Raw genomic sequence first — 25,703 nt, 5'->3', positions numbered from 1 at the left:
ACGCAGACAGAGACTTCAGCAAATTGCCAAGGGGCACCGAAGGGGTGAAGAGGCACAGACGAAGGGAGTGCACTCACCTAGTAGGCTGAGGAGTGCCAAGGAATTGCTGGAAGAAACTCGACAATGCTTGAATTTGGTGGAGGAAACAAGGGAAGAATTACTTAACCTGTATACGCCGAGGGGAGAGTGTCTGAATGGAAGGGAAGCAACTCGCACGGCTCGGAGTGCCGAGGGAGCACGAGCGTGGAGGAATCTCTTCATTCCTGATACACCAGACGAACTTGATACAGGCGGAGAATAGAACATCACTTGAAGACTTGTCACCAGACAACGCGGTTGTTGGGAACAAGACTGTTGTCCAGAACAACACGGAAGTCCAGAACAGCACGGGAGCATAGAACAGCACGGGAGCACAGAACAGTGTGGGAGTCCAGAAAAGCACGGGAGCACAAAACAGCGCAGGAGTCCAAAACAGCGCGGGAGCTCAAAACAGCGCGGGTACACAAGTACCTCAGAATCAAAGACAAGTAATGATGGCTGGCCCTAAAGAAAAGTTACCCAAGTTTCATGGTGATGGTTCAGCAGACCCTATCAGACATTGTAAAACGTGTGAAACCATATGGACGGCAAATGGTGTGATGGATGAGGATGATTGGGTAAGACAATTTCTAGCGACCCTACGAGGTGTGGCGATAGATTGGTTTTCTGACACTAGTCCTCAGAAACTTGATACATGGGAGAATGTTAAAAAAGAATTTATAGCAGAATTCAGATTACTCCGAGATGATAATGAAATAGTGGCAAAAATCTACCGCACCAAACAAGGAAAGAATGAGACAATCCGAACCTATGCCAAGCGATTGAAAGAATTGATCGGAAAGATGGAGAGTCAACCAGCAGATGGGTTGAAAAAACGGTGGTTTGTGGAGGGGCTACGGCCGGCTCTTAAAAAGAAAATGAAGATTGTACCACCATCATCGTACACTGATGCATACACTCATGCCATGGATTTAGAAAACAAACAGAAGACGAGTAAGAAGAAGAAACATAAGTCCTCTGATTCAGATGATTCATCCTCAGAGAGTAGTAGTAGTGATGAGGAATCAAACAAGAAGGTGAAAGCGCTACAGAAAGACATGCTACGGATGATGAAAGAATTCAAAAATTTAAAAAAGAATCCAAATACAGTAAAAGGAGAACTGTGGTGTACAGATTGCAAAGAGAATGGCCATACGAAGGGTTCATGCTCGAAGAAGCAGTTTTGTAACATCTGCCAGGTGGTGGGGCATTCCCTGAAAGAGTGCCCGTTTAACTTGAAAACAAAAAGGACACCAGCAGGTGTTGCAAGAAGCGTCGAACAATAGCAACAATGCAGGCACTAATGCAACTTCAGGTGGATATCGATATAATAATAGAGGCGAAAGGGGTGGAAACAATAACAATAACAATAGAGGCCGAAGTAGAATACAATATGATGCGAGTGGACGACCGATGATACAGTGCCGGGCATGTAATCTTTGGGGTCACTTCGCGAGGGACTGTACTATGAAAAAGACGCCGCAACTACTGTGCAGATGGTGTGGTCCAGGGGACTATGAAGATTCAAAATGTCCAAAGCAAAGCGTAAATTTATTAAGTATTGAAACAAGCAATGAGAACGTGTTGGCAATCACGCGGGAGCAGGCGAGGAAGGCAAAATATCCAAATGCGGAAGAAGAGAAGGAGAGGTTACAAAAAGCCCGAACAGAGATAGAGAAGCAGATGAGAGCGGAGAAGTCACAAGTAAATGACACTGCTGAAACTTCGAAAAGAAACTTGGCAGAACAAGACATGGTGAAACAGATAATGCAAACGGAAGTGCCAATTAAATTAAATGATCTTCTTCTCACCATGCCACAACTGCGTAGGGCTATTATAAATATGACACCGTCCCTGAGAGTAACGTAGGAAGCAAAGGATAGTACGAAAACAACCACAGCAGCAGCAACAGAACCGATGTTATTAGCACTTATGACAGGTAGACACCCAGCAGTGGTGGAGATGGGCATTCTGGGCACAGTGCTAACGGATACAATAGTAGATGGAGGATCGGGAGTGAATGTGATGCAGGAAGATATCTGGAAAAAACTTGGACAACCAACACTATGGCCACCCACCTTTCAGTTACTTACAGCAGATCAACATGAGATAAAACCCTTGGGCACTCTAATGGCACAGCCGGTAACAATTGGGACACAACCATTTTTACTGGATTTTGTAGTTATTCCATTAAAGAGAAGAGGGTACGACGCCATCCTAGGACGGGGGTGGCTAGTGCAAGCTAAGGTAAAGCATGATTGGAAAAGGAACACCCTATCAATGGAGAAGGGAGGTAGGAGATTTATAATCAATTTGCATACACAGATGGTAGGAGAAGAAGCCGCGTCGTCGAGCTCAGAAGTCAGTGGCGAGAGTGATGACGAAGGGAAAAAGAGGATCGAACCAGATGATGAAGGGGTGCTGAGAATAGGAGGAGGGTCAACTGATGACGACTTAGACTCAGTAAACGGATTGCTACATTGGCAAATGGAAGATTATGAGGTCTTTTCGAGCTGCAATATTTTGAGTATCGAGGAAGGAAAAGAAGGCCATGAGTTTTTGAAGGAGTACAGTGAACTGAAGGAGGGAGAAGCGCAGGTGGATGAAACACCTGCCCATACGTTCAGTAAAGATAAACCAATAAAATATGAAGAGCCGACAGTGAAAACAATGAACTTGGGTGATGAGGAAAATCCGAAGAACATTCGTGTAGGAGATGATTGGAACCCAGTATTGAAGGCAACAGCTTGGACGTATAAAGACTTAAAAGAAGTACCACCAGAACTATGTGTCCATTGGATACCATTAATCGAAGGTGTGGTATCTATATGGAAGCAGTCGTACTAAAGGAATAAGAACTATGCAGCATGGGCCACGAAAGTTGCACAAAATAGGTGGAAGGTATGGCATCAGAAACGTTTAAAATTAAACAAATTTCAACCTAGTCAGTTAGTACTAAAGTATAATGGACGAAATGAAATAAGGCCTGGAAAATTTAAAGTTAAATGGGTTGGACCGTATAAGATATGGGAAGTTGGATATAACAGAGCAATTAAATTGTGGACATTGGACGGAAAAGAAATACCAGATGCCGTAAATGGATCAAAGTTGAAAATATATAGGGAAAGGAAGGATCCTCCGTGTGCAAGGGAATGAACGAAGAAAAGATATCTGTAAATAATGTAAATAATGTACATATGTATAATATTAAAGCCAAATATAGTTAAAAAATCAAGTGATACTGTAAAAATATGAAGTGATAAAATGAAAGATGAAGCATAAAATGTATTGGAATTCTGGAGGAACAAAAGCCTGTAGTACAACTATAGAAAATATCATCAGATGAAAAGTATGCAGAAAATGGAGCAAAATAACAAAATGATAATAAAGGGAGGAAATTTTAATAAAGTGAGTTCAGAAAGAATTGAAAAAGGAGTCCTTAATGACCGTACGGCCTTCCTTTATGACTGTACGGACTCGAGCTTTGTAATGCAAAGTTAAAAATATATATAATACTATACTAACTTAAAGTAATAAAGTTGTAAATTATGAAAAGAAAGGACCATACGGCCCCTAGGAGACTATAAAAGAAGACCGTACGGTCAGACCCAGCATAGAAGAGTGAAATGAAAGACCGTACGGCCCTTGGAGACACAGGGAAGCTAAATGGAAGACCGTACGGCCTGAGAGAGACAGAGGAGAGCTAAATGGAAGACCGTACGGCTTGAAAGAAAACACATTGTAAAAGGATGACCATACGGCTTGAAAAACTCGCATAAGCTGGAGATATAAGACCGTACTGTGATACCGTACGGTGAAGAGTAGTGACCGTACGGCCTTGAGGTTTTTTGTTTTGTTTATAAATGAAACCATACTAGACCATACCGTACTGTACGGAAGATAGACCGTACGACCTCTAGTGAAAAGACCATACCGTATGGTGGAATAGCGAAGGATACAAAGAAAGACCGTACGGTCCTAAGGCAAGTTGAAACACAAAGAATCATTGATGTCCGTACGGCCCAGAACATAAGCAAGGAATAGCGTAAGAAGACCGTACGGCCTTTCCGTACGGATTGGGCGACCAGAGGAAAGGGAAGAAGGTCGTACAATGTACGGCAAGGGAGAAGCTGGGACAGCCGTACGAAGGGTATCAGTAAAGGAATAGGAATTGTTGTAGCCGATTCACAAAGCAGGTCTGCAGGAAAGAGGATGTGGAAGAGCAAAAAAAAAAAAAAAAAGCGACGACAGATTGAAACAGTTCGGAATGAGTAATGCATGATGCCAAAGGGAAGGGTAGACATTAGCAGTTGCCAGAAAGAGTGTGGAATCGGAAAAAAATGATAGAAATGGTGTCTTCCGTGCAGTTTTGTGTGGGTTTCGGAGTGCTAATTTGGTGGATTGAACATACTATTGAGGAACTAGCCAATTTGGTTATTTCAGACACACCGAAAAGGCAGTTCGGGTGCCGGAAATCAAAAATCCCTGAACGGCAAGAACTCCCTCAAGAGGAGATAAGGAGTCAGGAGTCTAGCCCATTAGGAAGTGGTGTTCCATCGGGAGGTAAACTTCCATTAGGAAGAGGAGTTCCATCGGGAAGTGGTGTTCCATCTAGAGGGGGTGTTCTAGTGGGAAGTAGGGTTCCATCCGGTGGGGGTGTTCCATTAAGAAGAGGTACTCCATCTGGAAGTGGGATTCCACCGAGTGGTGTTCCCTCAGGACGAGGGGTTCCATTGGGAAGTTAGCAACAAGGAAAGAAAATGGTAGTCGATAAACACAAATTGCCTAAATTTATGGGGGACGGATCAGAGGACCCTGCTCGCCATTGCAAAACCTGTATAACTATATGGCAAGCGAACGGGAAGAATGATAGTAATGAATGGTTGAAGGCATTTCCTGCCACACTAAGAGGGATCGCCATAGATTGGTATGCAGACTTGGATGCTAGCAAGAAGAACACTTGGGATAACTTGCGTGGAGCATTTGAGGAGGAATTCAAATTGTTAAGAGATGATAAAATTGTCACAAAAATCTATAACACTAGGCAAGACAAGAAGGAATCGGTGAAGGCTTATACCAAGCGACTGAAGGAGCTCATCAGCAAATTGGACAATAAGCCTGCAGACGGGTTAAAGAAAAGATGTTTTATTGAAGGCCTCACCCCGTCCTTAAGAAAAAAAATGAAGATAGTCCCACCATCCACTTTTGGAGATATGCTCGTACGCATGCCATGGACATTGAAAGTGAAAATAAAACCTCCAAGAGGAGATGGTATGGAAGCTCTAGTGAGAGTTCGGAGGAGAGTGAGGAAGAATCGAAAATGATCCAAGCCTTGAGGAAGGACCTCAAATGGCTAATGAAGGAAGTAGCCAGAACTAAGGATGAGAAGAAGGAAGGTAAAGACCTATGGTGTACAGACTGCGAAAAAGAGGGTCATACCAAAGGAGCATGCCTGAGAAAGATGTTTTGCTAGATTTTCCAGATAGGGGGTCATGCAATCAAGACTGCCCTTATAACCTAAAAACAAGGAACGCCCAAATACTGTTTACTAGAGAACAGTCTACACCACCAGTAACTCCCCCAAAGAACAATAATACAAAAGCTTCACCAAGGGGGTACAGGTAATCGAAGAGGTAGTGCCAATCGTAGTAATAACAATAGCAACACGAACACACCACAACAAGTAATCCAATATGATTCTCGAGGACGGCCCATGATCCAATGCCGAAGATGCAACGAATGGGGCCATTTTGCTTGAGAATGTCAAAACGGAGGGGGACAATGGAGGAATGCTCTGTAAATGGTGTGGGTCAGGCAATCATGAAGATGCAAATTGCTTGAGACAAAAAGGAGTAAATATGCTAGACATTGAAGATGTAGAAGATGAAATTCATGTGGTCACCGACCCTTCTATAAATATCTGGAACATTGGTATTGTACGGATGTAGGTTTTCTGGTATTAATAAAGAAATCATTTCCTTGCCTACTAGATTGTGGTATTACTGGTACATTCTATGTTTTATGCATGTGTATATCAATTGTGTTATTTTGTATCTGTGAACTTGAGTGATATTACCACTCTACAAACTTCAGAAGTCTTCCTTAGGAGAGAGAGTAGTCTAACCTAGGCTGCAAGAAGGAAGGTGAGACAATGACTCTAGATTGAAAAGAAATCCTTGGCCAAGGTAAGATTAATGGATGTCAAAATAGAGACGCTAGATACATCCATGACAAAATGTCGTACCAGAGTAGCAGAAGGCTACAAAGTACGATAGATCTAGACGTAAGTGTCACTACACCAGATTCCCAAGTGTCTTGTCTTGACCATCCACCATCCCTCATGGAGGGTCAGGCCTTCTTTGGATCTCAAAGCAGCCTAGGGGGATCAGATACGATCCATGGTTGGGTGGTTAAACACCCCAGTGATGCCTTTTGCCCCTGATGGTGACTCAAGCCAGAGACTTGATACATTGCTCAAGAAAAATCCACACTATCAAACTCGACTTCATTGCACATTATTTGAGTACTCTATTTTGCTGCAATTTTCCTTTTGAATAAAATTAAAATGTATTTAATTTTAAAGTGTACTCCTTTTTCTTGTTAGTAGTTTATATAAGTTTCTTTCTCTTAGAAGTATATTTAATTGAAGAATGTCAGAAATTTTTGTGACTTCTTAAGAATTAGATTTAGTGTTTCCTTATGTTAGTTATTCAAAAAAAAAAAAAAATATATATATATATATATATATATATAGTGGTTCACATTCATAAACGCAATCAGGATCATTTTTAACTTAAACAAGAATGTAAACTTACAAAATTTCCGTTACAGCTTTTAGCTTGTTACAGACATTTACTAGGGCATGATTGAGATTGAGATGGAAAAGGCAGAAACAAGAAGAGGAAGAGCAAGCAATTGAAGATTCTGGGGAAAATGTGCCTGAAGAAGTTGCAACTCAAGGTCCCTTATTAACTCCTTATGATATCGGTTGGAGGAGACACCAAAAATGCAACAAATGTATTGTTAAAGTTCAACATCAATGAGGAGGTACAACAACCACTAGCATCCCCTTTTAGAAAATGGCCTTCGAATGAAGAGCCAAGGGACAAATTAAACATAGTTTATAAACAAACCATAATATAAGGCCTTATGGTTAAAGATGAAGGGCCCAGCTGAAGGGATTCTAGAGAACACAACTCTAGATGGTATTGATTTAAGCCACTTAAATAAATCCAAAGTTGTCCAGAAAAAATGTCGAGGAAAGTGGTATGTTGCTAATTTCCAAATGGAATTTGGAGGAAGTATTTCTATTGGATCAAATAAGACAGAAAAAGGACCCACTATTTGTTTGTGAGTTTCAAAAAAATGGACTCCCTGATACAGGCTACCATCCAACCTTGAAGGCTTTAGCGCAATGGATGAGAGCTCCAAGTACAAGCAGGCCCCAATTATTCATTGGTGTAGAAAAGAGAGCTGGGGATGGGGCAACTATAAGGACTTTGAAGGATACCATTGCATATGAGGCAGCCACCCACACAATGCATGCAACCATGCTCACAAGAAATGCAACCCAATTGAAGAAAAGGCAGCTATATACACTTCTCAAGGAAGGAGCAGACATTTATGTTGCATATACAAAAGTCTTGGTATTAAATGCACAACTAAGGAAAACGTTTGGCCCTACATCTTGCAGTGTTCACTTTCTATTTTACATACTTGACTTTCAACTGAAATGGAAGGAAATCCATTTGCATCCACTCAAACTAAAGCCTCCTTGAGCCTAGTAGATCATACAACTTCCAATTTGTGCAAGCAATTTAGATGTGACCTTCCTAGCTTGATTATATATCCTAGTGTTTGTCCCCTTGCACCTATTTTCTTTCATCATATCTCTTACAAACAGCTATGTAGGGATTAGTAAGAAAACATGATTGGGAGGCCTACGAGAGTTTCCCCATTCTAAGTAGCCCACCCCATGTTGGATGGACAAGAGATCCTATCACTTGCGGGCCAAGGGGTGCCATATCATGTCCTTGGGCTTAGTTGTGGTGAATATTCCAGGCACCCTAATGTGCATTCTCTCCAATCCTTACATTGGTTGGTTGTTTGAAGTGAAACTAAAAGAATAGAAGCAATCACGTACGACTTTGTAATGGGACACAATTAGCAAGGAAGAGATATGTTCCCATCAAAGTAGCTCACCCAGTTGGATGGATAAGAATTTCGGCCACTTGTGAACCAAGGTGTGTTATATCACACCCGTGGGCTTAGTTGTGGCAAATGATTTGGGAACTCTATCGTGCTCTCCTATCCAGTCCATATCATGAAGGTATAGATCAAAGTATGTGATGCTATTCAAACTTAATTTCTTATTTCTTTTATAAGTGTTCAATAGCTATTATATGATTTAATTACAGAATTCTTATTGTTACCATAGAATATAACATAAATGATTAGGTTTCAAATAACAGCAAGTGTCACTTCTTTTCATCTCAAGAATACTTCGGTTAGGAAGAAATGTACAATATTAAACATACAATTTTATACTGGAAGAAAGGGAAAGTAACACAATAAGCATGGAAAAGGATTACCCTTCTAGCTGCCACTTTGCTTCTATGGTGTGGGGATCAATCACTGAAATGGAAAGCAATTCTTGTTTTGAAGAATTTGGATCAAATAAGAACTTAACTGCAGAGATATACTTGTCCAGTCCAACTAAATCTGTAGTTGGATCTCTAAACCTACAAGTTCAGACATAAAATTCAACCTAAAATGGATCAATTAAACAAGTTCTCTTCCTAGAAATTAACTCTATCAATAAGTATGCAATAAATAGTCATATGCCCTGGTTCTGTATCTAGAAATATGCCTAAAATAAGGGAGCACAAATTCCAAATCCAAATAGGGATCAAAGTCTTAACCTGCAGTTGTTCTTGTATATCTCCTTCGTCATATTTCCGGTAACATAGTACTGTCCTTTATTTATATCATTTTCTATGATAGACTGCATTCCAATTATGATAAAGAAAACATGGCTAAGAAAATGACAATATTACAAGGAAACAAAAAGATGAAATGATTGCAAAAAATAATATGATTTTTTAGAAACATTGACTGCCCTGTCTAGGAAACAATTTCTCAACACCAATAGATGCTTTTGGTACAATAAGATGAAATGATTGCAAAAAATAATATGATTTTTTAGAAACATTGATTGCCCTGACTAGGAAACAATTTCTCAACACCAATAGATGCTTTTGGTACAATAATGTTGTTTCCAACAAAAAAGCAGGTTTATTCTAAACATCATCAAAGATTCTTCAGTGATGCATTTGATATTTTTAATATGCAGATCGAACCATCAAGAAATTGTCAAGTAGTTTCAATTGTTGTATTGGCACATTATTTTCTTTACAAAATAGAGAACTTGATGATTGTTGAACCAAAATGCTAGTTATTGTGTAAAAGTAGAATGTTCAGTTTAACAATTGCCACAGAATTAATCTAAAGTTGGAATTTGGGTTACTAGTGTACCCTATGAACCCCAAGAACCTCCATTTAGTCACTAGTATAACCTCTCCACTTGGATTACTATAGGACCACTTGAACATGCTACAAAAGAGTGTGTGGAGTGCCATCTTCAGTAGAGAACAAGCTCAATGGCCAAGCATGGAGTTTAAAGTTTACCCACCTATATTGAAATAATGAGAAGCAGTCAACTCACCCCCTTGAAGCAGGTCCCAGGAGCAGCAAGGATTGAGGAAGCCCTAGAGAGGAACTCACTCAAAGCAGGCACCTTACTTTTTTACTTCTAGCAAGATTCTGAAGAGATGAATATAAGCTTAAGACAAAGCTTAGTTCAAGAGTGATCCTTCAATGTTGAAAGCCAATTATACTGTCAAATAGGAAAGGAAGGTGAACTGTAAGGTAAGAAATAGTCTTAGGAATCAAGAACAAAAAGAAAAATTAAAATCTTGACCACAATTCTCTAATGGCTAAAGGGAGCTTGATGAAAGAGGAAGCCTTATAGAAGTACTCACCCAATGGATGTAATATCCCAATTTTTGTGCCTTCCAAAGCATCAGTTATTTTTGGAGGTTAGCCTATTATCAGTGGTCTCCATAAGCTAATGTGGTGATTAGGGGCCCCTTTGAGGGTGATTCAGTGTTATTCGGTTAGCTTTTTGGGTGTCAATTTCAGTAGTTAGTTTATTTGTGGTTTGCCTTCCAGGAGTCTTTTAGGCACCTTTTATACACTCTAATTTTAGGAAGTTACTTGGACATTTGGGTCCATAATATTTATGGTGAGTCATTTGGATGATCAGAAGGCACCACAGTTATATCCAAAATGTTGGCAGGATCAGTTGGTTTGATATTTGGTATTTAGCGGAATTTAATGATTTAATTTAATTAATCTAATTGAATTCAACATAATTAGTTAAATTAAATATCTTTATGACTAAAGGGGATATAAGGGGTCAAGTGTGCATTAAATATATCAATGTCATAAATTATTTAATTACTATGCTAAATGGGGTGCCAAAATATTGAGGTATAAGGATATTAAAGTGATTTTATATTAGTGAAAAATTATATGAGGTCACTTTATTATTCTTATTTCTCATAAGAAAGTTAAATATTAAATTATTAGAAGTGGGAATTTTGCAATAAGGTTTCTAAAACTTCATGAAAGGATTATAGAAGGGGATTTGAGGAAGTCATTTGATATTCTTGGTGTTAATATGAATTTTGCGACCACTCCAATGTGCAAGATGAAACACAAAATATCAAATTCTATCTGGAACAAGGAAGCTTAGATGTTAAACACATGACAATGTGTGATCAACAAAGGCAACCATGAGGTTCCTTCTAATTGCAGACTTAACTCAGTTATATGATGTGCTTTGTTGGTAATCACTTGGGGACTTATGCTATTCATTCAATGTATATCAACTTTGCAAAGGAAAATGATTTAACAATGATGGCTCTTCAATTACTTCTAACCAAACAAATTGCAAACGGATAAAGGTTTAGAAAGCTACACTAATTCTGCAATGTAAGAGACTATTGATGGTGAGGTGAGACTCTAACCAATCCTTGCTTTGCTAAATCAACCATGCAAAGGTGGGTGGGTGCTTCTAAAGATCCATAGATGATTTTCATATTGTCAACACTCATTAAAATATCTAGTGGACACAATCCAAATGAACATTTCAAATTGATGTTAAATGCTTGCAATAAGGCCCAAACTAATGTTACACTAATACTTCCAATCTACAAGTATTTAAAGGCATGAACACTAGATTCACCATGATTGACCAATCAAGAATATCTTCCATTCATCTACTTCTATTTCTATTCGACATAAATAAAATCCTACTTGAAGTGAGGAAATGTAGAAAATATGTAATACTCCAAAACTTCACAAACATTCACCATGATAAGAACAATGAAGAAGGAATAATTATGGAAGCATGATAGCAACAATCTCTACAAATCTCTCTTTATATAAACAAGGTCTTGCCTTATATGGGGAGCTCAATTACAATGAATTTCTCTTATTGATTTGGAATGAATGGCCAAGATTAAGCCAACAAAGTCCTATGGTAACTAATAGCAACAAGCATTAAATGCTTATCCAATTACATAAAAGCACCACTTTGTGGGTCGATTAAAAAAGTACATAGCTTTAATGAACCAATGAGAAAATAGGTTAGGTGAAGACATTAGATGCCCTCTCAATGTACAATTACACTTGCAATAATTTGATTGGATGCTCTTGGACGTGTAAAATTGGAATTTTCCAATTAGTTGAAGATGAGTGGACACCACCTCAACATGCTTATCTTATAAACTTGATTGATTCCTTATAAAGAAGAGCTATCTTTTGATACAAAACATTATCAAGCCCTCAATAGATTGTGAAGGCCTATATTCCCAAAACTGATTTATCTTCATGAATTTTCGCTATCCTCTTGGAGATCTTCTCATTGAAGTGGCTTGAACTTGCTTGTGCTCGAAATCTTGACTTGATCTTGATCTTTAGAAGCAATTAGGCATTTCATATAGTTGGATCTTTTAAACTAAACTTAAATTATGAAGTAATTGGAAAATATTTGCTTGTTATTAATAGTGATCAAGAGATCAATTTATACAAGAGATTGAACGATGTTTCCTTAAGAAACAATCGTAAAGAATAGAAACTTTCTATTCTAGCTAAGATAAAACTAACAATTATCTACAACTAACTAAAGAATAGAAACATTCTATTCTAGAAACAGAAAACTAAATATTAGAAACATTCTAATATTTACAAAAGATTACAATAGATAACCATCAGATATTAAACAAAGATAATAGAAACTATATATTATCGAAATACCCTCCCTTAATGGTTAATCTATCTAGAGCACGAAGCTATCCAAAAGCATAAAAGACAAATTTTGTCTGCTCAAAGTGCTCTGCATTGTTCATTGTGGGTTGCGAACCAGATTGCTTAGATAGGGCAGCTAAGTGCTTCCAACATTCAATGTTCACGTGTTCATGTTTTTACTTCGAGGAGCCTTCTAAATCTAGAGTAGAAGATGTCTGCTGAGAAGACTATTGATGGTACTTTGAACGCTCCAAACTTTGTTGATGAGCATAATGCTCCAAGAAAGAGCACAAAAAGTCGTGATTTTTAGGAGAAAATCGAAAAACCCAAACATTATTTTTGGGGTGAAAAAATAATCAAAACCCAACATTATTTTTGAGATGAAATCCCAATCAAAACCCAACACAAATTTTGAGGTGAAAAATCAATCAAAACCCAACATAAATTTTGAAGTGAAAAATCAATCAAAACACAACATGAATTTTGAGGTGAAAATTCAATCAAAACCCAACAAGATTTTTGAGGTGAAAAATCAATCAGAGCCCAACATACTTTTTCAAGTGAAAAATCAAGCAAAACTAGACATGATTTTCGAGGTGAAAAAATAATCAAATCCTAGCAATACAAAGCTTCATTTTTTTAAGGAAAAATGGTACAACCCAATGGATAATTTTTGAGGAAAAAATTACAAACCCACAAAGGAATCCCGCACAAGTTTGTGAATTACAGAATCAGAAATTTTTAAGGGAAAATTTCTAGAAACCCATAAGAATATTTTTTTAGGGAAAAAAATATGAAAACCCATCAAAATTTGTTTTTGTTAGGAAAAACAATTATGAAAACCCACCAAAATTTTTAAGGGAGGCAAAACACAAGACTTTGCATGGTAAAGCAGCACATGCAAACAACATGCAAGTACATGCAACTCTCAAATAGTAGAGATTCAGAATATTTGAAGGGTGACCCAAAAGAGAGCTCGAAAAATCCAAAAAGAATATGTTGTTGGTTTTTGGATCGGCTGGCTTGAAAATCGAGGCACAAAAATCGAGGCACCCATAAAAACAGACAACCCAATTAAGATCTCAAAAAAGCCACCAACAATATGTAATTTTTTTGATACAATGCATAAAAATTAGGGTTCCGAACTAAAACATAATGTAAGACCTATATGTTAGATAGGTTGTTAATATACCACACATGTGTGTGTGTGTAGATAGGTACACAAGTATAGGTAGGTGGCAAATGACACTATTATGCTAAGGTATTAGGCATGATTTAATATTTCTTGGGAATAGTTTATCTTTAACCTTGAGCAGCCACATTTCTATATGTTCTCATCGGCCTTTTATTATTTTGTTGTAGGTGGCCATATTATTAATAATATTATAATTGCCACTTTGAACCGATGGCCAAGAATCTTGTAACTCTTGCTACCTTTGCATCTTCCTTGTAACTGAGCCGAGAAGGCTACGTTTTGTGTGATAGGTCTTTGAGCAACTATAATATTTTCTCTTCTTTGCAAATGGGGTTACTACCTCATTTCGATCTCTTCTTCGGCTCTCAATATATTCCTACAACTTGATACACCTCTCTAAAGGCGTTTGCATTCAGCATATTCATACTTGTGTGCATAGTCGATCATTTGCAGTTAAAGCCTTTTGTAGTTGGGCATTCTGTGCATTAGCAAGTGCAGCTCATATCGTGCAAGCTGACCAACAATGAGGTCATGTTATTACCTACGTTTACATATAAATATATTTTGCAAATAATATCATGAGACATGACAGAAGCCATTAGGTCTCCAAATGCTATTCTCTTGATTTTGAATGAAACGATGCTCGTTCCTTATGTTCTATGTGAATGAGCCGAACTATATTGTCACTCTTCTAAGGAAAGTTCTTTTTGGGTGCAACTTATACAAATATTTTCAATATACTTCCTCTGATAAGAGCTCTGCACCTTGTAGATCAAGAGTTGTATATGACTAAACCTTCTATACCAATGTGTAATGGAAAGCTGGAATAGCTGCTTACTTAGATAATTAAAGGAAACTATCCTTATGTTGCCAACACCAGAATGGAAAATGTATTGGCCGTTATATGAATGCTTAAACATCTTTTAGAAATCTTTTGTAATGCCAACACCAAAATAGCAGAAGAATCGGCCATGCATATTAAGTTTTTAAATTTAGAATTTTCTTTATTAAGCCAAAGCCAATAGGCAGATTTGTTGGCTGTGATTACAATCATTTATACATCCACTTGATGAATCATCTAGGAAGACCAGCATGGTCGAGATGAAGGGTGTGAGGAAGAAAATTATTGAACAAAGGATACCCGTGCATGATAAAAACAAGAAATCATCAGTAACTCAAACAAGAAAATAAGTAGTTAAAAGAAACTGTGTCAGGTCATGATAGTCCTTAATGTAGTCTTGTTGTCAAGTCGAGCAGTGGATGATCGGGTACACAATTCCCTTGCAAAATCCTTGGCCAAGGTAGTTAGTGGCATGTTTGTTGTTGTAATCACTATAGGTCAGAGTGCTAGAAATTGGCAAATAGGTGGATGGAAAGTATCCTAAGCCTAGGAAGTTGATTAGCTGACACTCTAACCCCAGGATGCTCAGTGATTAGACAGTAGTCCCCCAAGCCTCATTCCCAAGATAGGGAGGGCATTTCTCAATAGAGATTGTGTGGGGATACTTAGTCTACGGTTGGGAGGTTAAGCCCAATGGCAATGCTGCTCCTCTGCTCTGGTAGCCAAGGGTTGTACAACTCAAGGTCAAAGTCATTTGCAATCATCCGTAAATCAAGTACTTTATATTTATGTCTTGCAATTTTCAATTAAGAATTATGGTTAGATGTAATGACTAGCTTCATTAAAACTTCAAAAAATAGATCAAGCCAATGGTCCAGCTAATTGCTTTATTCCACCGATGGCCGCCCTAGCCCTACTATTATAAGGGCACTTTAGGTTACGAGTGAGGCCCTTGCATCTACATCCCCATAGAATAGTAGGGCCAACCTAAATATAACTTCCCAGGGTGGGCCTAAAGAAACAATAGGCTTGAACCTGCTTGAAAGATCAGCTTAGTGTCATTGGAGATGCAAATGAAGATAAAGACCTGGCCATGTTTGCCATGACTGGTCTCCCTCATTCTTGGGAGTCTTTTATTCAAGGCATTACTAGAAGAAATGAATTACCCAAGTTTGATCATCTTAGAGTTTATTGAATTCAAGAGGAATGTAGACTAGAAGCAAGAGAAAATGGATGAAAACCTAATCATGAAGATCATGTTTTTGTTGTCAAACATCTAATAAGAAAGGAAGAGAAGGGAGAAAAGGAAATTTCAAGCGGAACAGAGATACAAATTTAGATTCAGCTTCTGAACCGAAGATCTTCCTAGAATTCAATGTCTCAAATGTGACAAGTATGGCCACTTTACCGAATACAATTTAACAAGACCAAAATATCAAGTTGTTGCTACAAATGTTGATGATGCTTCACCTCGCAAAGAATCCAATGACAATTCAGATGTAATGTCCCCCACTTAGCCAGTCTGGATGTATGTTGTCGTTAGCCCATTCTTGTATGGTCCCGAGGGCTAACCAGGACTTCAAAAGGGATCCTGAGGTTATTTGGCCTAGTCAAATTTAATTACAAGGCAAACGGAGTTCGTTTGTTGGGTTTTTGGAAAGACTTACTATTTTTAGTAAGCCAATAGGGGGATGCAGTGCCTTCAATTTTCAGTGACAGGATGAGATGCGTTTTGTTGGGCTCTTTCTGATAAGCTATTATATGTGGGATTCCGAGTTTATTTGGTATATTATTTTAATGTTAAAAGTTACAATGGTAAAGTGACTATTTAAATTAAATATTATAATGTTTCACAAAGTCACTTTATAAAAAATCAATAGTCCCCCTTTTGAGTACATACATGGACTTTATAAAAGGGGAAAAAGAAGTAATATTAAAATTCATGTATTATCCCACATTGGCAAGACGGAAGCGTGGAGCAAGTGAGGAAGGAATTAAAGAAAGAGGATAGCTCTCATTAATTCATGCTTGGAAATATCAAAGAAATTGGGTAATTTTCTGGAGATTATATCTCATTAGGTTGAAGGACGAAATCCCTTCAAGCTGGAAATCTTGATGCCATTGAAAGATATGGTCTTGAGATTCAACATGGTAACAACGAGTTATTGTAGCAGCCGAATTACTATAGCGCGGTACTGTAGCAACGAGTTACTGTAGCAGCCGAATCACTGTAGCGTGGTACTGTAGCAGCAAGTTACTATCACAGTCCGGATCACTGTAGTTGCGAGATACTATAGCAATTTCAGAACTATTAACACGGCTGTAGCCGCAATTGGTATGGACCATCATTGAACTCTATAATTGATATAATGTGTTGAGTTTAATGAGAAGATATGATTGTTATGGTAGTTGTAACTTTCTGATGATCTAGAAATAAGAAATAAATAAATGGTCATTGTTATTAGCTGCATATGGTTTTATGTTGCCTCCTATCTGCATCTTATATGGATCACAAACAATCTTGAGAAACCATTAATCAACATCAAGCTGAAACTATTAAAAAATTTAGTTGCAAGCCAATCATTTGACCAAATTCCAGTGGAAGAAATAGACATTAAAATAGCAGAACAAGGCAGGCTATTACAATGGTATCAGAGCTTGTTTATCCTGCTATCCTAGTGGGTACAAACACAATGAACAGGTGGTGATATGACAAATTGGAGTGTTCAACCTTTAACTCATCACTATAATTTAAGAAGAACCAGGGCTCGTCTAAACACAGGACAAGAGGAGCAGGGAAATCTAGAGGATTATATTGATACAGGTGAACAAGTTATTGGCAATATGGGAGACAGGAATGCTTGGGATCCTGGAGAGGAAAGATTCTTGCAGTTATTAGAGACCTTGGCACAGGGACAGCGGTTAGCAGAACAGAGGGCACAGGAACAAAATCAGAGATTGGAGCTTATGATGCGGATGATGGCCCGTCAAATGGGGTTAAACGCTAACATAGGTGGAGGAAATAATCAGAATGGTAATAATCAGAATGGCAACAATCAGAATGGGACTAATCAAGATGGGACACATAATGGAGGTGAACAAGTTGGGAACAATTTCGGTCATGCACCCCAGCAAGCTAGGACAGTGAGTTCGAGGCTCATGATTCCCACATTTCCTCCTAGAGCTCTAGAGCAGCCCGTACCAGATCCCCAAATCACTGATATACAGGACCAGTTGAGGAGAGATTGGAAAGCCGGAGGTCCAGAGTTTACTGTTGCAATTACCTTTACGAAGTATATGGATGTGCGGATGAAACATATGCCATGTGGACATGACAGGAACCAGAGCTATGAGCTATGGAAGAAAGTAGGGAAACTTCAGTTACCTTATTATGATGGCTCGGGGAAGTCTACAGCAAGAGCTTGGGTTCAAAAGCTTGACACATACTTTCAATTGAACCCTATGCCTGAGGAAGAAGCTATTAAGTATGCAGCAATTCATCTGCATGGGTTAGCACATGAGTGGTGGCATCATGGTATGGTCACTATGGGTCATGCACACATTACCTCATATGTGGAGTTTACAGAGAGACTGATTGAACGTTTTGATAGGAAGGATCCAAAACTCCATTTCAAAGGAGTTAGCTCGACTTAAACAGTGGGGATCATTGGAAACATACATTTCAGAGTTTCAGAAACTTGCAGTGTTAGTAACAGATGTATCTGAACGGAGGATACTGGTTCTATTTATGGATGGGTTAGCTGATCCGTTGAGAGGGTGGATTAAAGCTCTCAACCCTCCCACTTTGCAGGAAGCCATTAAGGAAGCTCGTGACATGGATTCCTCTTCAGCTTCTAAAAATAAATTCCAGGCAAAGAGTTTCCCTTCGAGGAAAGATAAGGACAGTAAACCTTTTCATAGAGAGGCTCAGCCACCTAAGGAGGAAAGTAAGAGGTTGGACAATGAGACACTTAATGATCTCAAGAAGAAGAAGCTTTGTTTTCATTGCAGGGAGCCTTGGGATTTGTCACATAAGTGTCCATTGAAAGCAAAAGCTAAGCAGATGGAGTACTTTTCAGCCGAAGAGTCAGTGGATGGAGATTCAGAGCAGTCATCAGAATCAGATGGAGATGATAATTCTTCACATGAGGAAATAGGCAGTGATAGCACGATAGCTCAGTTGTCTAGTATATAGGAGGCCGTCACTTTCAAAGTTAGGGGAACTTTGGATGGACAAAGATTTATGGCACTCATTGATACAAGGGCAACACATAACTTCATTGATGAGAAGTTTGTGTCACGCAGAGGGCTACATACAGAGGAGCATAAGGGATTTAAGGTGATGGTTGCCAAGGGCTTCAAAATCAAGTGTACCAAGAAAATCTTCAACTTGCAGCTTCGTTTGGGAAATTATGACATGGTGGGAGATTTCTTTGTTGTCAACATTGGTGATCAGGATACGGTGCTTGGAATGAATTGGATGAAATCTCTGGAAGAGTTTACATTTAACCTCCAAAAAATGGAAATGAGGTTTGAGGCAAATGGTAAGAAGATAGTGCTCAGAGGTTTGTCAGATGGGAGACTTCGAGTGGTGTCACTCTAGCGGATGCAGAGTTTCTTTAGACACGACCAGGTGCACTAGACAGCAGAGTTCAGAGTAATGCCTGAGGTGACAGAGCAGCATAAACAGGAGTATCCACCTGATGTACAAAAAATAATAACCAAACATACTAAGTTGTTTGGTGAGATACCTCCAGGGAGACCCCCGGATAGGGGAATCCAGCATGTTATTGAGTTAGAGGAAGGGGCTAAGCCAGTCATCATCACACCCTATCACCATCCAAAAAGATATAGGGATGAAATAGAAAAGGCAATCAAGGAGTTGATTGACATGGGGCACATATGGCCAAGTCGCTTCTTTAGTAGTATTGGTGAAGAAGAAGGATGGTACAATGAGGATGTGCATTGATTATAGGGAGCTAAACAAGAAGACAATCAAGAACCAATACCCTATTCCACGCATTGATGAGCTTATTGATGAATTGCATGGTGCATACTACTTCTCTAAGATTGATTTGAGATCCGACTACCACCAAATACGGGTTAGAGAGGTGGATGTGGAGAAGACAGCTTTTAGATGCCACTACTAACATTTTGAGTTCTTAGTCATGCCCTTTGGGTTGACTAATGCCCCCGCCACTTTCCAGTCCTGTATGAATAGAGTATTCAGAGATTAGTTGAGGAAGTTTGTGTTGATTTTTTTTTATGATATACTGATATACAACCATACTTGGGAGGAACATTTGAAGCATATTGATGCAGTGCTTAGCATTCTAGAGAGGGAGTCATTATATGCCAAGATGAGTAAATGCAAGTTTGCGATGACAGAGTTGCTCTATCTAGGGCATATTATTAGTGCAGGAAGTGTTGGGGTTGACCCAGACAAGATCAAGGCCATTCTGGATTGGCCACCGCTGAGGAACACTTCACAACTCAAGGGATTTCTTGGGCTTTGCAGGTTCTACCATAGATTTGTGAAAGGATTTTCACAGATAGCAACACCACTTACAGATTTGACACGGAGAGACAGTTTCAAGTGGTCAGAGAGGGCTCAGGATTGTTTTGACAGGTTCAAGGAGTTGATGAGTACATGTCCTGTTTTACCCATTCCAAATTTCACCAGGCCTTTTGAGTTGCAGTGTGATGCCTCGGGAGAGGGCGTAGGAGTAGTCCTCATGCTAGACAAACATCCCATTGCATATGAGAATAGGAAATTATGAGGTGTTAAGAGAACTTACAGCATCTATGACAAAGAAATGCTAGCAATCATGCACGCGCTAGCTAAGTTTAGGCAATACTTAGCAGGGAGCCGATTCACAGTTAAAACAAATCATAACAGCTTGAAACATTTCCTTGGACAGAAGGATCTTAATGACAGGCAACAGAAATGGGTGAGTAAGTTACAGGCCTATGATTTTGACATAGTCTATGTCAAAGGGAAGAAAAATATTGTCCCAGATGCTTTATCCAGAAGGCCTCATTTGCTCGCTGTTGGGATAGTCATGGAAGATTGGAGAGAGTTGATCTTCGCAAAGTATGCCAAGGATAGTTGGGCATCTAGTGTTATTCAAGGAGCTATTCAGGATAGTCAATACACTGTTGTAAATGATTTGATCATTTACAAGGGAAGGATTTATTTGGTACCTGGGTCTACCATGAAGCAAAAGATCTTAAGAGCATTTCATGATTCACCATTAGCTAGACATCTAGGATTTTTTAAGACATATCGGCAGGTGAGAGAGTGCTTCACTTGGAAGGGGCTTAAGTCAGAAGTGCTACAGTTCGTTAGGGAGTGCCCAGTGTGTCAGCAGAACAAACAGGAACAGTCCTTTCTAGGCGGTTTACTACAGCCCCTACCTATACCAGAGAAGAAGTGGGATAGCATTTCCATGGATTTTATCACAGGCCTTCCAAAGGTACAGGGTCGGGATTGCATTTTTGTTGTGGTAGACAGATTGACGAAATTTGCACATTTCTTTGCGATTTCGTCCACATTCAGCAGTACAGACAGCAGAGCTATTCTTTCAAGAGGTATTTAGATTACATGGGATGCCATGGAACGTAGTCAGCGATAGGGATGGTAGGTTTATGAGCCACTTTTGGCAGGAGTTGTTCAGGTTGTGTGGAACAAAGCTAACTTCGAGTACCAGTTACCACCCCCAAACTGATGGGCAGACAGAGATAGTGAATAAATGGGTTGAGGGGTACCTTCGAAACTACATTGCAGGAGAGTAGAAGGCTTGGGTGAAGTGGCTACATCTAGGGGAGTACTGTTATAATACCTCTTTCCATATGTCTATTCAAATGTCCCCTTTCATGGCACTGTACAGGTATGATGCTCCTAATTTTCTGGATTTGTTATTTGGGGACAATAGGGTGCCTAAGGCCAAGGATATATTGCAGGAGTGTCAGGACATTATGTGATCCGTCAAGGAAAATTTGCAAAAGGCACAAAATCAGCAGAAGCAATATGCTGATCAGCACAGGGTTGAGAGGTCTTTCGAGGTAGGAGACATGGTGTACCTCATGTTACAACCGTATAGACAGTCCTCTCTGAAGAGGAGTGGAGCAGAGAAATTGGAACCACGCTACTATGGACCATTCAAAGTAATCAGGAGAGTGGGTGAGGTAGCTTATGAGTTGGAGCTGCCTGCAGACAGTAAAGTGCATAATGTGTTCCATGTGTCACACCTTAAGAAGGCATTTGGGCATAATGTGGTGCCTTCAGTAGTATTGCCACCTATCGATGATGAGGGAAAGCTTATCTTGATTCTCGAGGCTATACTTGACTCTAGGGAGAGGGTGCTTCGCAGGCGGACTATCAGGGAGTACCTAGTGAAGTGGAGGAACCCACCAGTTGAGGATGCGACATGGGAGGTAGAGGAGATTATTCAGCATCCTGAGTTGAGATTGCTTGGGGACAAGCAATTTCAAGAGGGGCGGACTGTAATGTCCCCCACTTAGCCAGTCTGGATGTATGTTGTCGTTAGCCCATTCTTGTATGGTCCCGAGGGCTAACCAGGGCTTCAAAAGGGATCCTGGGGTTATTTGGCCTAGTCAAATTTAATTACAGGCCAAACAGAGTTCGTTTGTTGGGTTTTCGGAAAGACTTACTATTTTTAGTAAGCCAATAGAGGGATGCAGTGCCTTCAATTTTCAGTGACAGGATGAGATGCATTTTGTTGGGCTCTTTCTGATGAGCTATTATATGTGGGATTCCGAGTTTATTTGGTATATTATTTTAATGTTTGAAGTTACAACGGTAAAGTGACTATTTAAATTAAATATTATAATGTTTCACAAAGTCACTTTATAAAAAATCAAGAGTCCCCCTTTTGAGTACATACATGGACTTTGTAAAAGGGAAAAAAGAAGTAATATTAAAATTCATGTATTATCCCACATTGGCAAGACGAAATCATGATAGCATGGAGCAAGTGAGGAAGGGATTAAAAGAAAGATGATAGCTCTCATTAATTCATGCTTGGAAATATCAAAGAAATTGGGTAATTTTTTGGAGATTATATCTCAATAGTTTGAAGGACGAAATCCCTTCAAGCTGGAAATCTTGACGCCATTGAAAGATATGGTCTTGAGATTCAACATGGTAATAGCGAGTTACTGTAGCAGCCGAATCACTGTAGCGCGGTACTATAGTAGCGAGTTATTGTAGCAGCCGAATCACTATAGCGCGGTACTATAGCTGCAAGTTACTGTCGCAGTCCGGATCACTGTAGCTGCGAGTTACTGTAGCAATTTCAGACTATTAACATGGCTGTAGCCACAATTGGTATGGTACTATGGACCATCATTGAACTCTATAATTGATATAATGTGTTGAGTTTAATGAGAAGATATGATTGTTATGGTAGTTGTAACTTTCTGATAATCTGGAAATAAGAAATAAATAAATGGTCATTGTTATTAGCTGCATATGGTTTTATGTTGCCTCCTATCTGCATCTTATATGAATCACAAACAATCTTGAGAAACCATTAATCAACATCAAGCTGAAACTATTAAAAAATTTAGTTGCAGGCCAATCATTTGACCAAATTCCACTCGAAGAAATAGACATTAAAATAGCAAAACAAGGCAAGCTATTACATCAGAGGGATTTTTTATTTTAGCACTTTCAAGCAATGTTCCAAATAATAGTAATGCTTGTTTTTTTGAAGTGGTGCTTCATGTCATATTGCAGAATACAAATAGTGTCTTTCTAACTTGGTGAAAAAAGATACTCACTTCCAAGTAATAATTGGTGATGATACTCGTTATTCAGTGAAAGGTGTTGGAACTACCTTTTATCTAGATTCAAGGATCCCTCTTCATTTGAGTGATGTCTTATTTGTTCCAAGAATCAATAGGCATCTAATTTCAGTTCTAGTGTTGGAGGACAAAGGATATCAAGTTGCATTTGTTGAAGGTAAACTACTTGCATGAAAGAAAAACATTAGCATTAAGATGTAATGTTCCCACTATTAGGGTTAGTTAGGGATAAGTCATACCTACAAAATAAATGTTAGAACTTAAAGAATAAATCTAACTACACTATTCTACTTTCTTTCTTTAACCCCAACCTTAAGGACGTCTCCAAATCGGGTTTCCTAACTCATAGCTACCTCGCCATCTTCCCGGGAGCACACCCCTTAAGATTCTTCTTGTACGGGACATCCTCTATCCAAGGCCAATCACATATGCATATGTTGACATGATCAGAATATTCTAGCACATGGAGATTATCTATTGATTCCCGACTATGGTGGTCAAATGGAGATCTTAACATCTCGCATACCCCATGCTTCGAGTCTCATTGATCTCCATGGTGCTAAACCTAAAGGTTAACACAATACGGTCCAATTTCTATTATCCTTCATATAACGAATATGTTCATAATAATTTTAAAACATTTATTTTTATACTCATATCTTATATCCCAAACATAAGATATTTGATAAACTTGGAATATTTAAATAATATCAATAACTATACATAAATCTTATAAAAATGAAATATCTTATAACTATACCCATAAATTAAATATCTTATATCAATATATATATATATATATATATATATATTCAATTTAAAATAATATAACTTAATATTATTATAAATTAGATACATATCTCTCTCTTACCTTGTAACTCCCCTCTCATGACTCCCTTTTTAGCTCTTCAATATTAATGGAGATTCTCCTTGCCAAGTTCCTCGCCTTTCCACTTTTTAATGAAATGGCCGTGTCTTTTTTTTTATTCAAACCATTTTTCTCCAATTTATAATCCTAGCTGCAATTTATTTATAATCATTACTTCCTCCATGGACTATTATTCTATTTCATGTCTTCCTTTACTCTCCTTACTTTTGGCACATATAAGGAAGATTAAATAAGAGTAAAGCTATTATATTGAAGACTTAATACTTCCCGTTGGTTTTATTTGTTTTCATGTGAGTAATTGTTTTCGGCATTAAATATATTTTATGTCTGATTCCACCATTTATATCTCCTCCTTTTCTTAGCATTGGAATATATTTCTTAGCATGGAAATATTAATCAGTATTTTTCCAACTTTTACTATGACTAACTCCATTGTAATTTTGCTGGTCCATTCTGATGTGTATTGTTTGTCATATCTTCTTCAATATATTTGCTATTCGCTCTCTTCTTCCATATCCCTCCTCAACATCTTATCCACCGCTTTTATATGTATGGGCCCGCAATTGCTAATGCTCCTTCGTGGGGGGGACGTGACCCTTAATTTACTTATGTTAGTTTAAAATTAATTTGTAGTTAGTTATATTAGATTGAGTATTTATGTTCTAATATTATTATATTAAAATATAATAATATTATTATTTCATATTATCAATTATATTTATTCCATATCTAACTTTTATATATATATATATTGAACAATTATCATTATATTTCAAGCAACTATTATCAATATACATATAATCACCTATAATTATCAATGTCTCTTAATTAATCAATTTGTTATAAATATTGTCTCTTACAATTTCTACTATGAATAGATTGATGAAGTCTTCATATATGTATATTCTGACTATTATGATTAAATTTCATTATTAGAGGGATATTGCATAAGATAGCTCATGAAATTGGTGTTCATCAAGAGAATCTATATAGACTTTCAGTTCATCCTATTCAACCTTTAATATATACTCCATAGTGTAGCAAGCAAAATTGCTAGGAAGACTGGTGCCTTCTCAACATTGTTGGGCAAAGGGTTCTATTTCAATGATAACCATATTTTATCATGTCTTCATCCTTATATTGTTTCCTGTCTAAAGTATAGTTTTCTAAGTATTATGTGAGACCTTTACTCATTTGTGGCAAGATTGATAAATATACGGGAGATGAATCTTGCTAAAGGAAAATATTTCCATGACTATTAATTGAAGCCATGGGTGTTAATTCAAAAGCCTTTATCTCTTGATGGTATTCACATGAGGATCTTGAAATTGTTTTAATGTTTGAAGCGATATTATTTTCAAATGTTAGTATACTCGAATTACATTTATCCATCTATTTTATATAGTTTGTATTTATTATGAGGAAATTGTTATTTGAGGTTGCTATGAATGCCTTCATTATTTTTTATTGAGAATACTTGGTTGTATATGCATTCATCA

General features: G+C 38.2%; 1 protein-coding gene across 1 annotated transcript in view; it reads right to left on the bottom strand.

Moving 5' to 3' along the window:
• Positions 1 to 25,703, bottom strand: part of LOC149528497 (uncharacterized) — a 150,050-nt gene that overhangs the window by 89,585 nt on the left and 34,762 nt on the right. Inside the window, exons 3-4 of the mRNA XM_089810692.1 lie at positions 9,000 to 9,082; positions 8,670 to 8,819 (exon numbers count right to left, since the gene is read on the bottom strand). Of these exons, the coding sequence (XP_089666818.1) occupies positions 8,670 to 8,819; positions 9,000 to 9,082 (233 nt within the window). The remainder of the gene's footprint in view (positions 1 to 8,669; positions 8,820 to 8,999; positions 9,083 to 25,703) is intronic.

This window comes from Cupressus sempervirens, chromosome 11 (genome assembly GCF_028749045.1).
Source record: "Cupressus sempervirens isolate cs-2001-9-10 chromosome 11, ASM2874904v1, whole genome shotgun sequence".
In the NCBI taxonomy this organism is placed as follows: domain Eukaryota; kingdom Viridiplantae; phylum Streptophyta; class Pinopsida; order Cupressales; family Cupressaceae; genus Cupressus; species Cupressus sempervirens.
The sequence above is the reverse complement of the archived record's forward strand: the minus strand, read 5'-3'. Positions and strand labels throughout refer to the sequence as shown.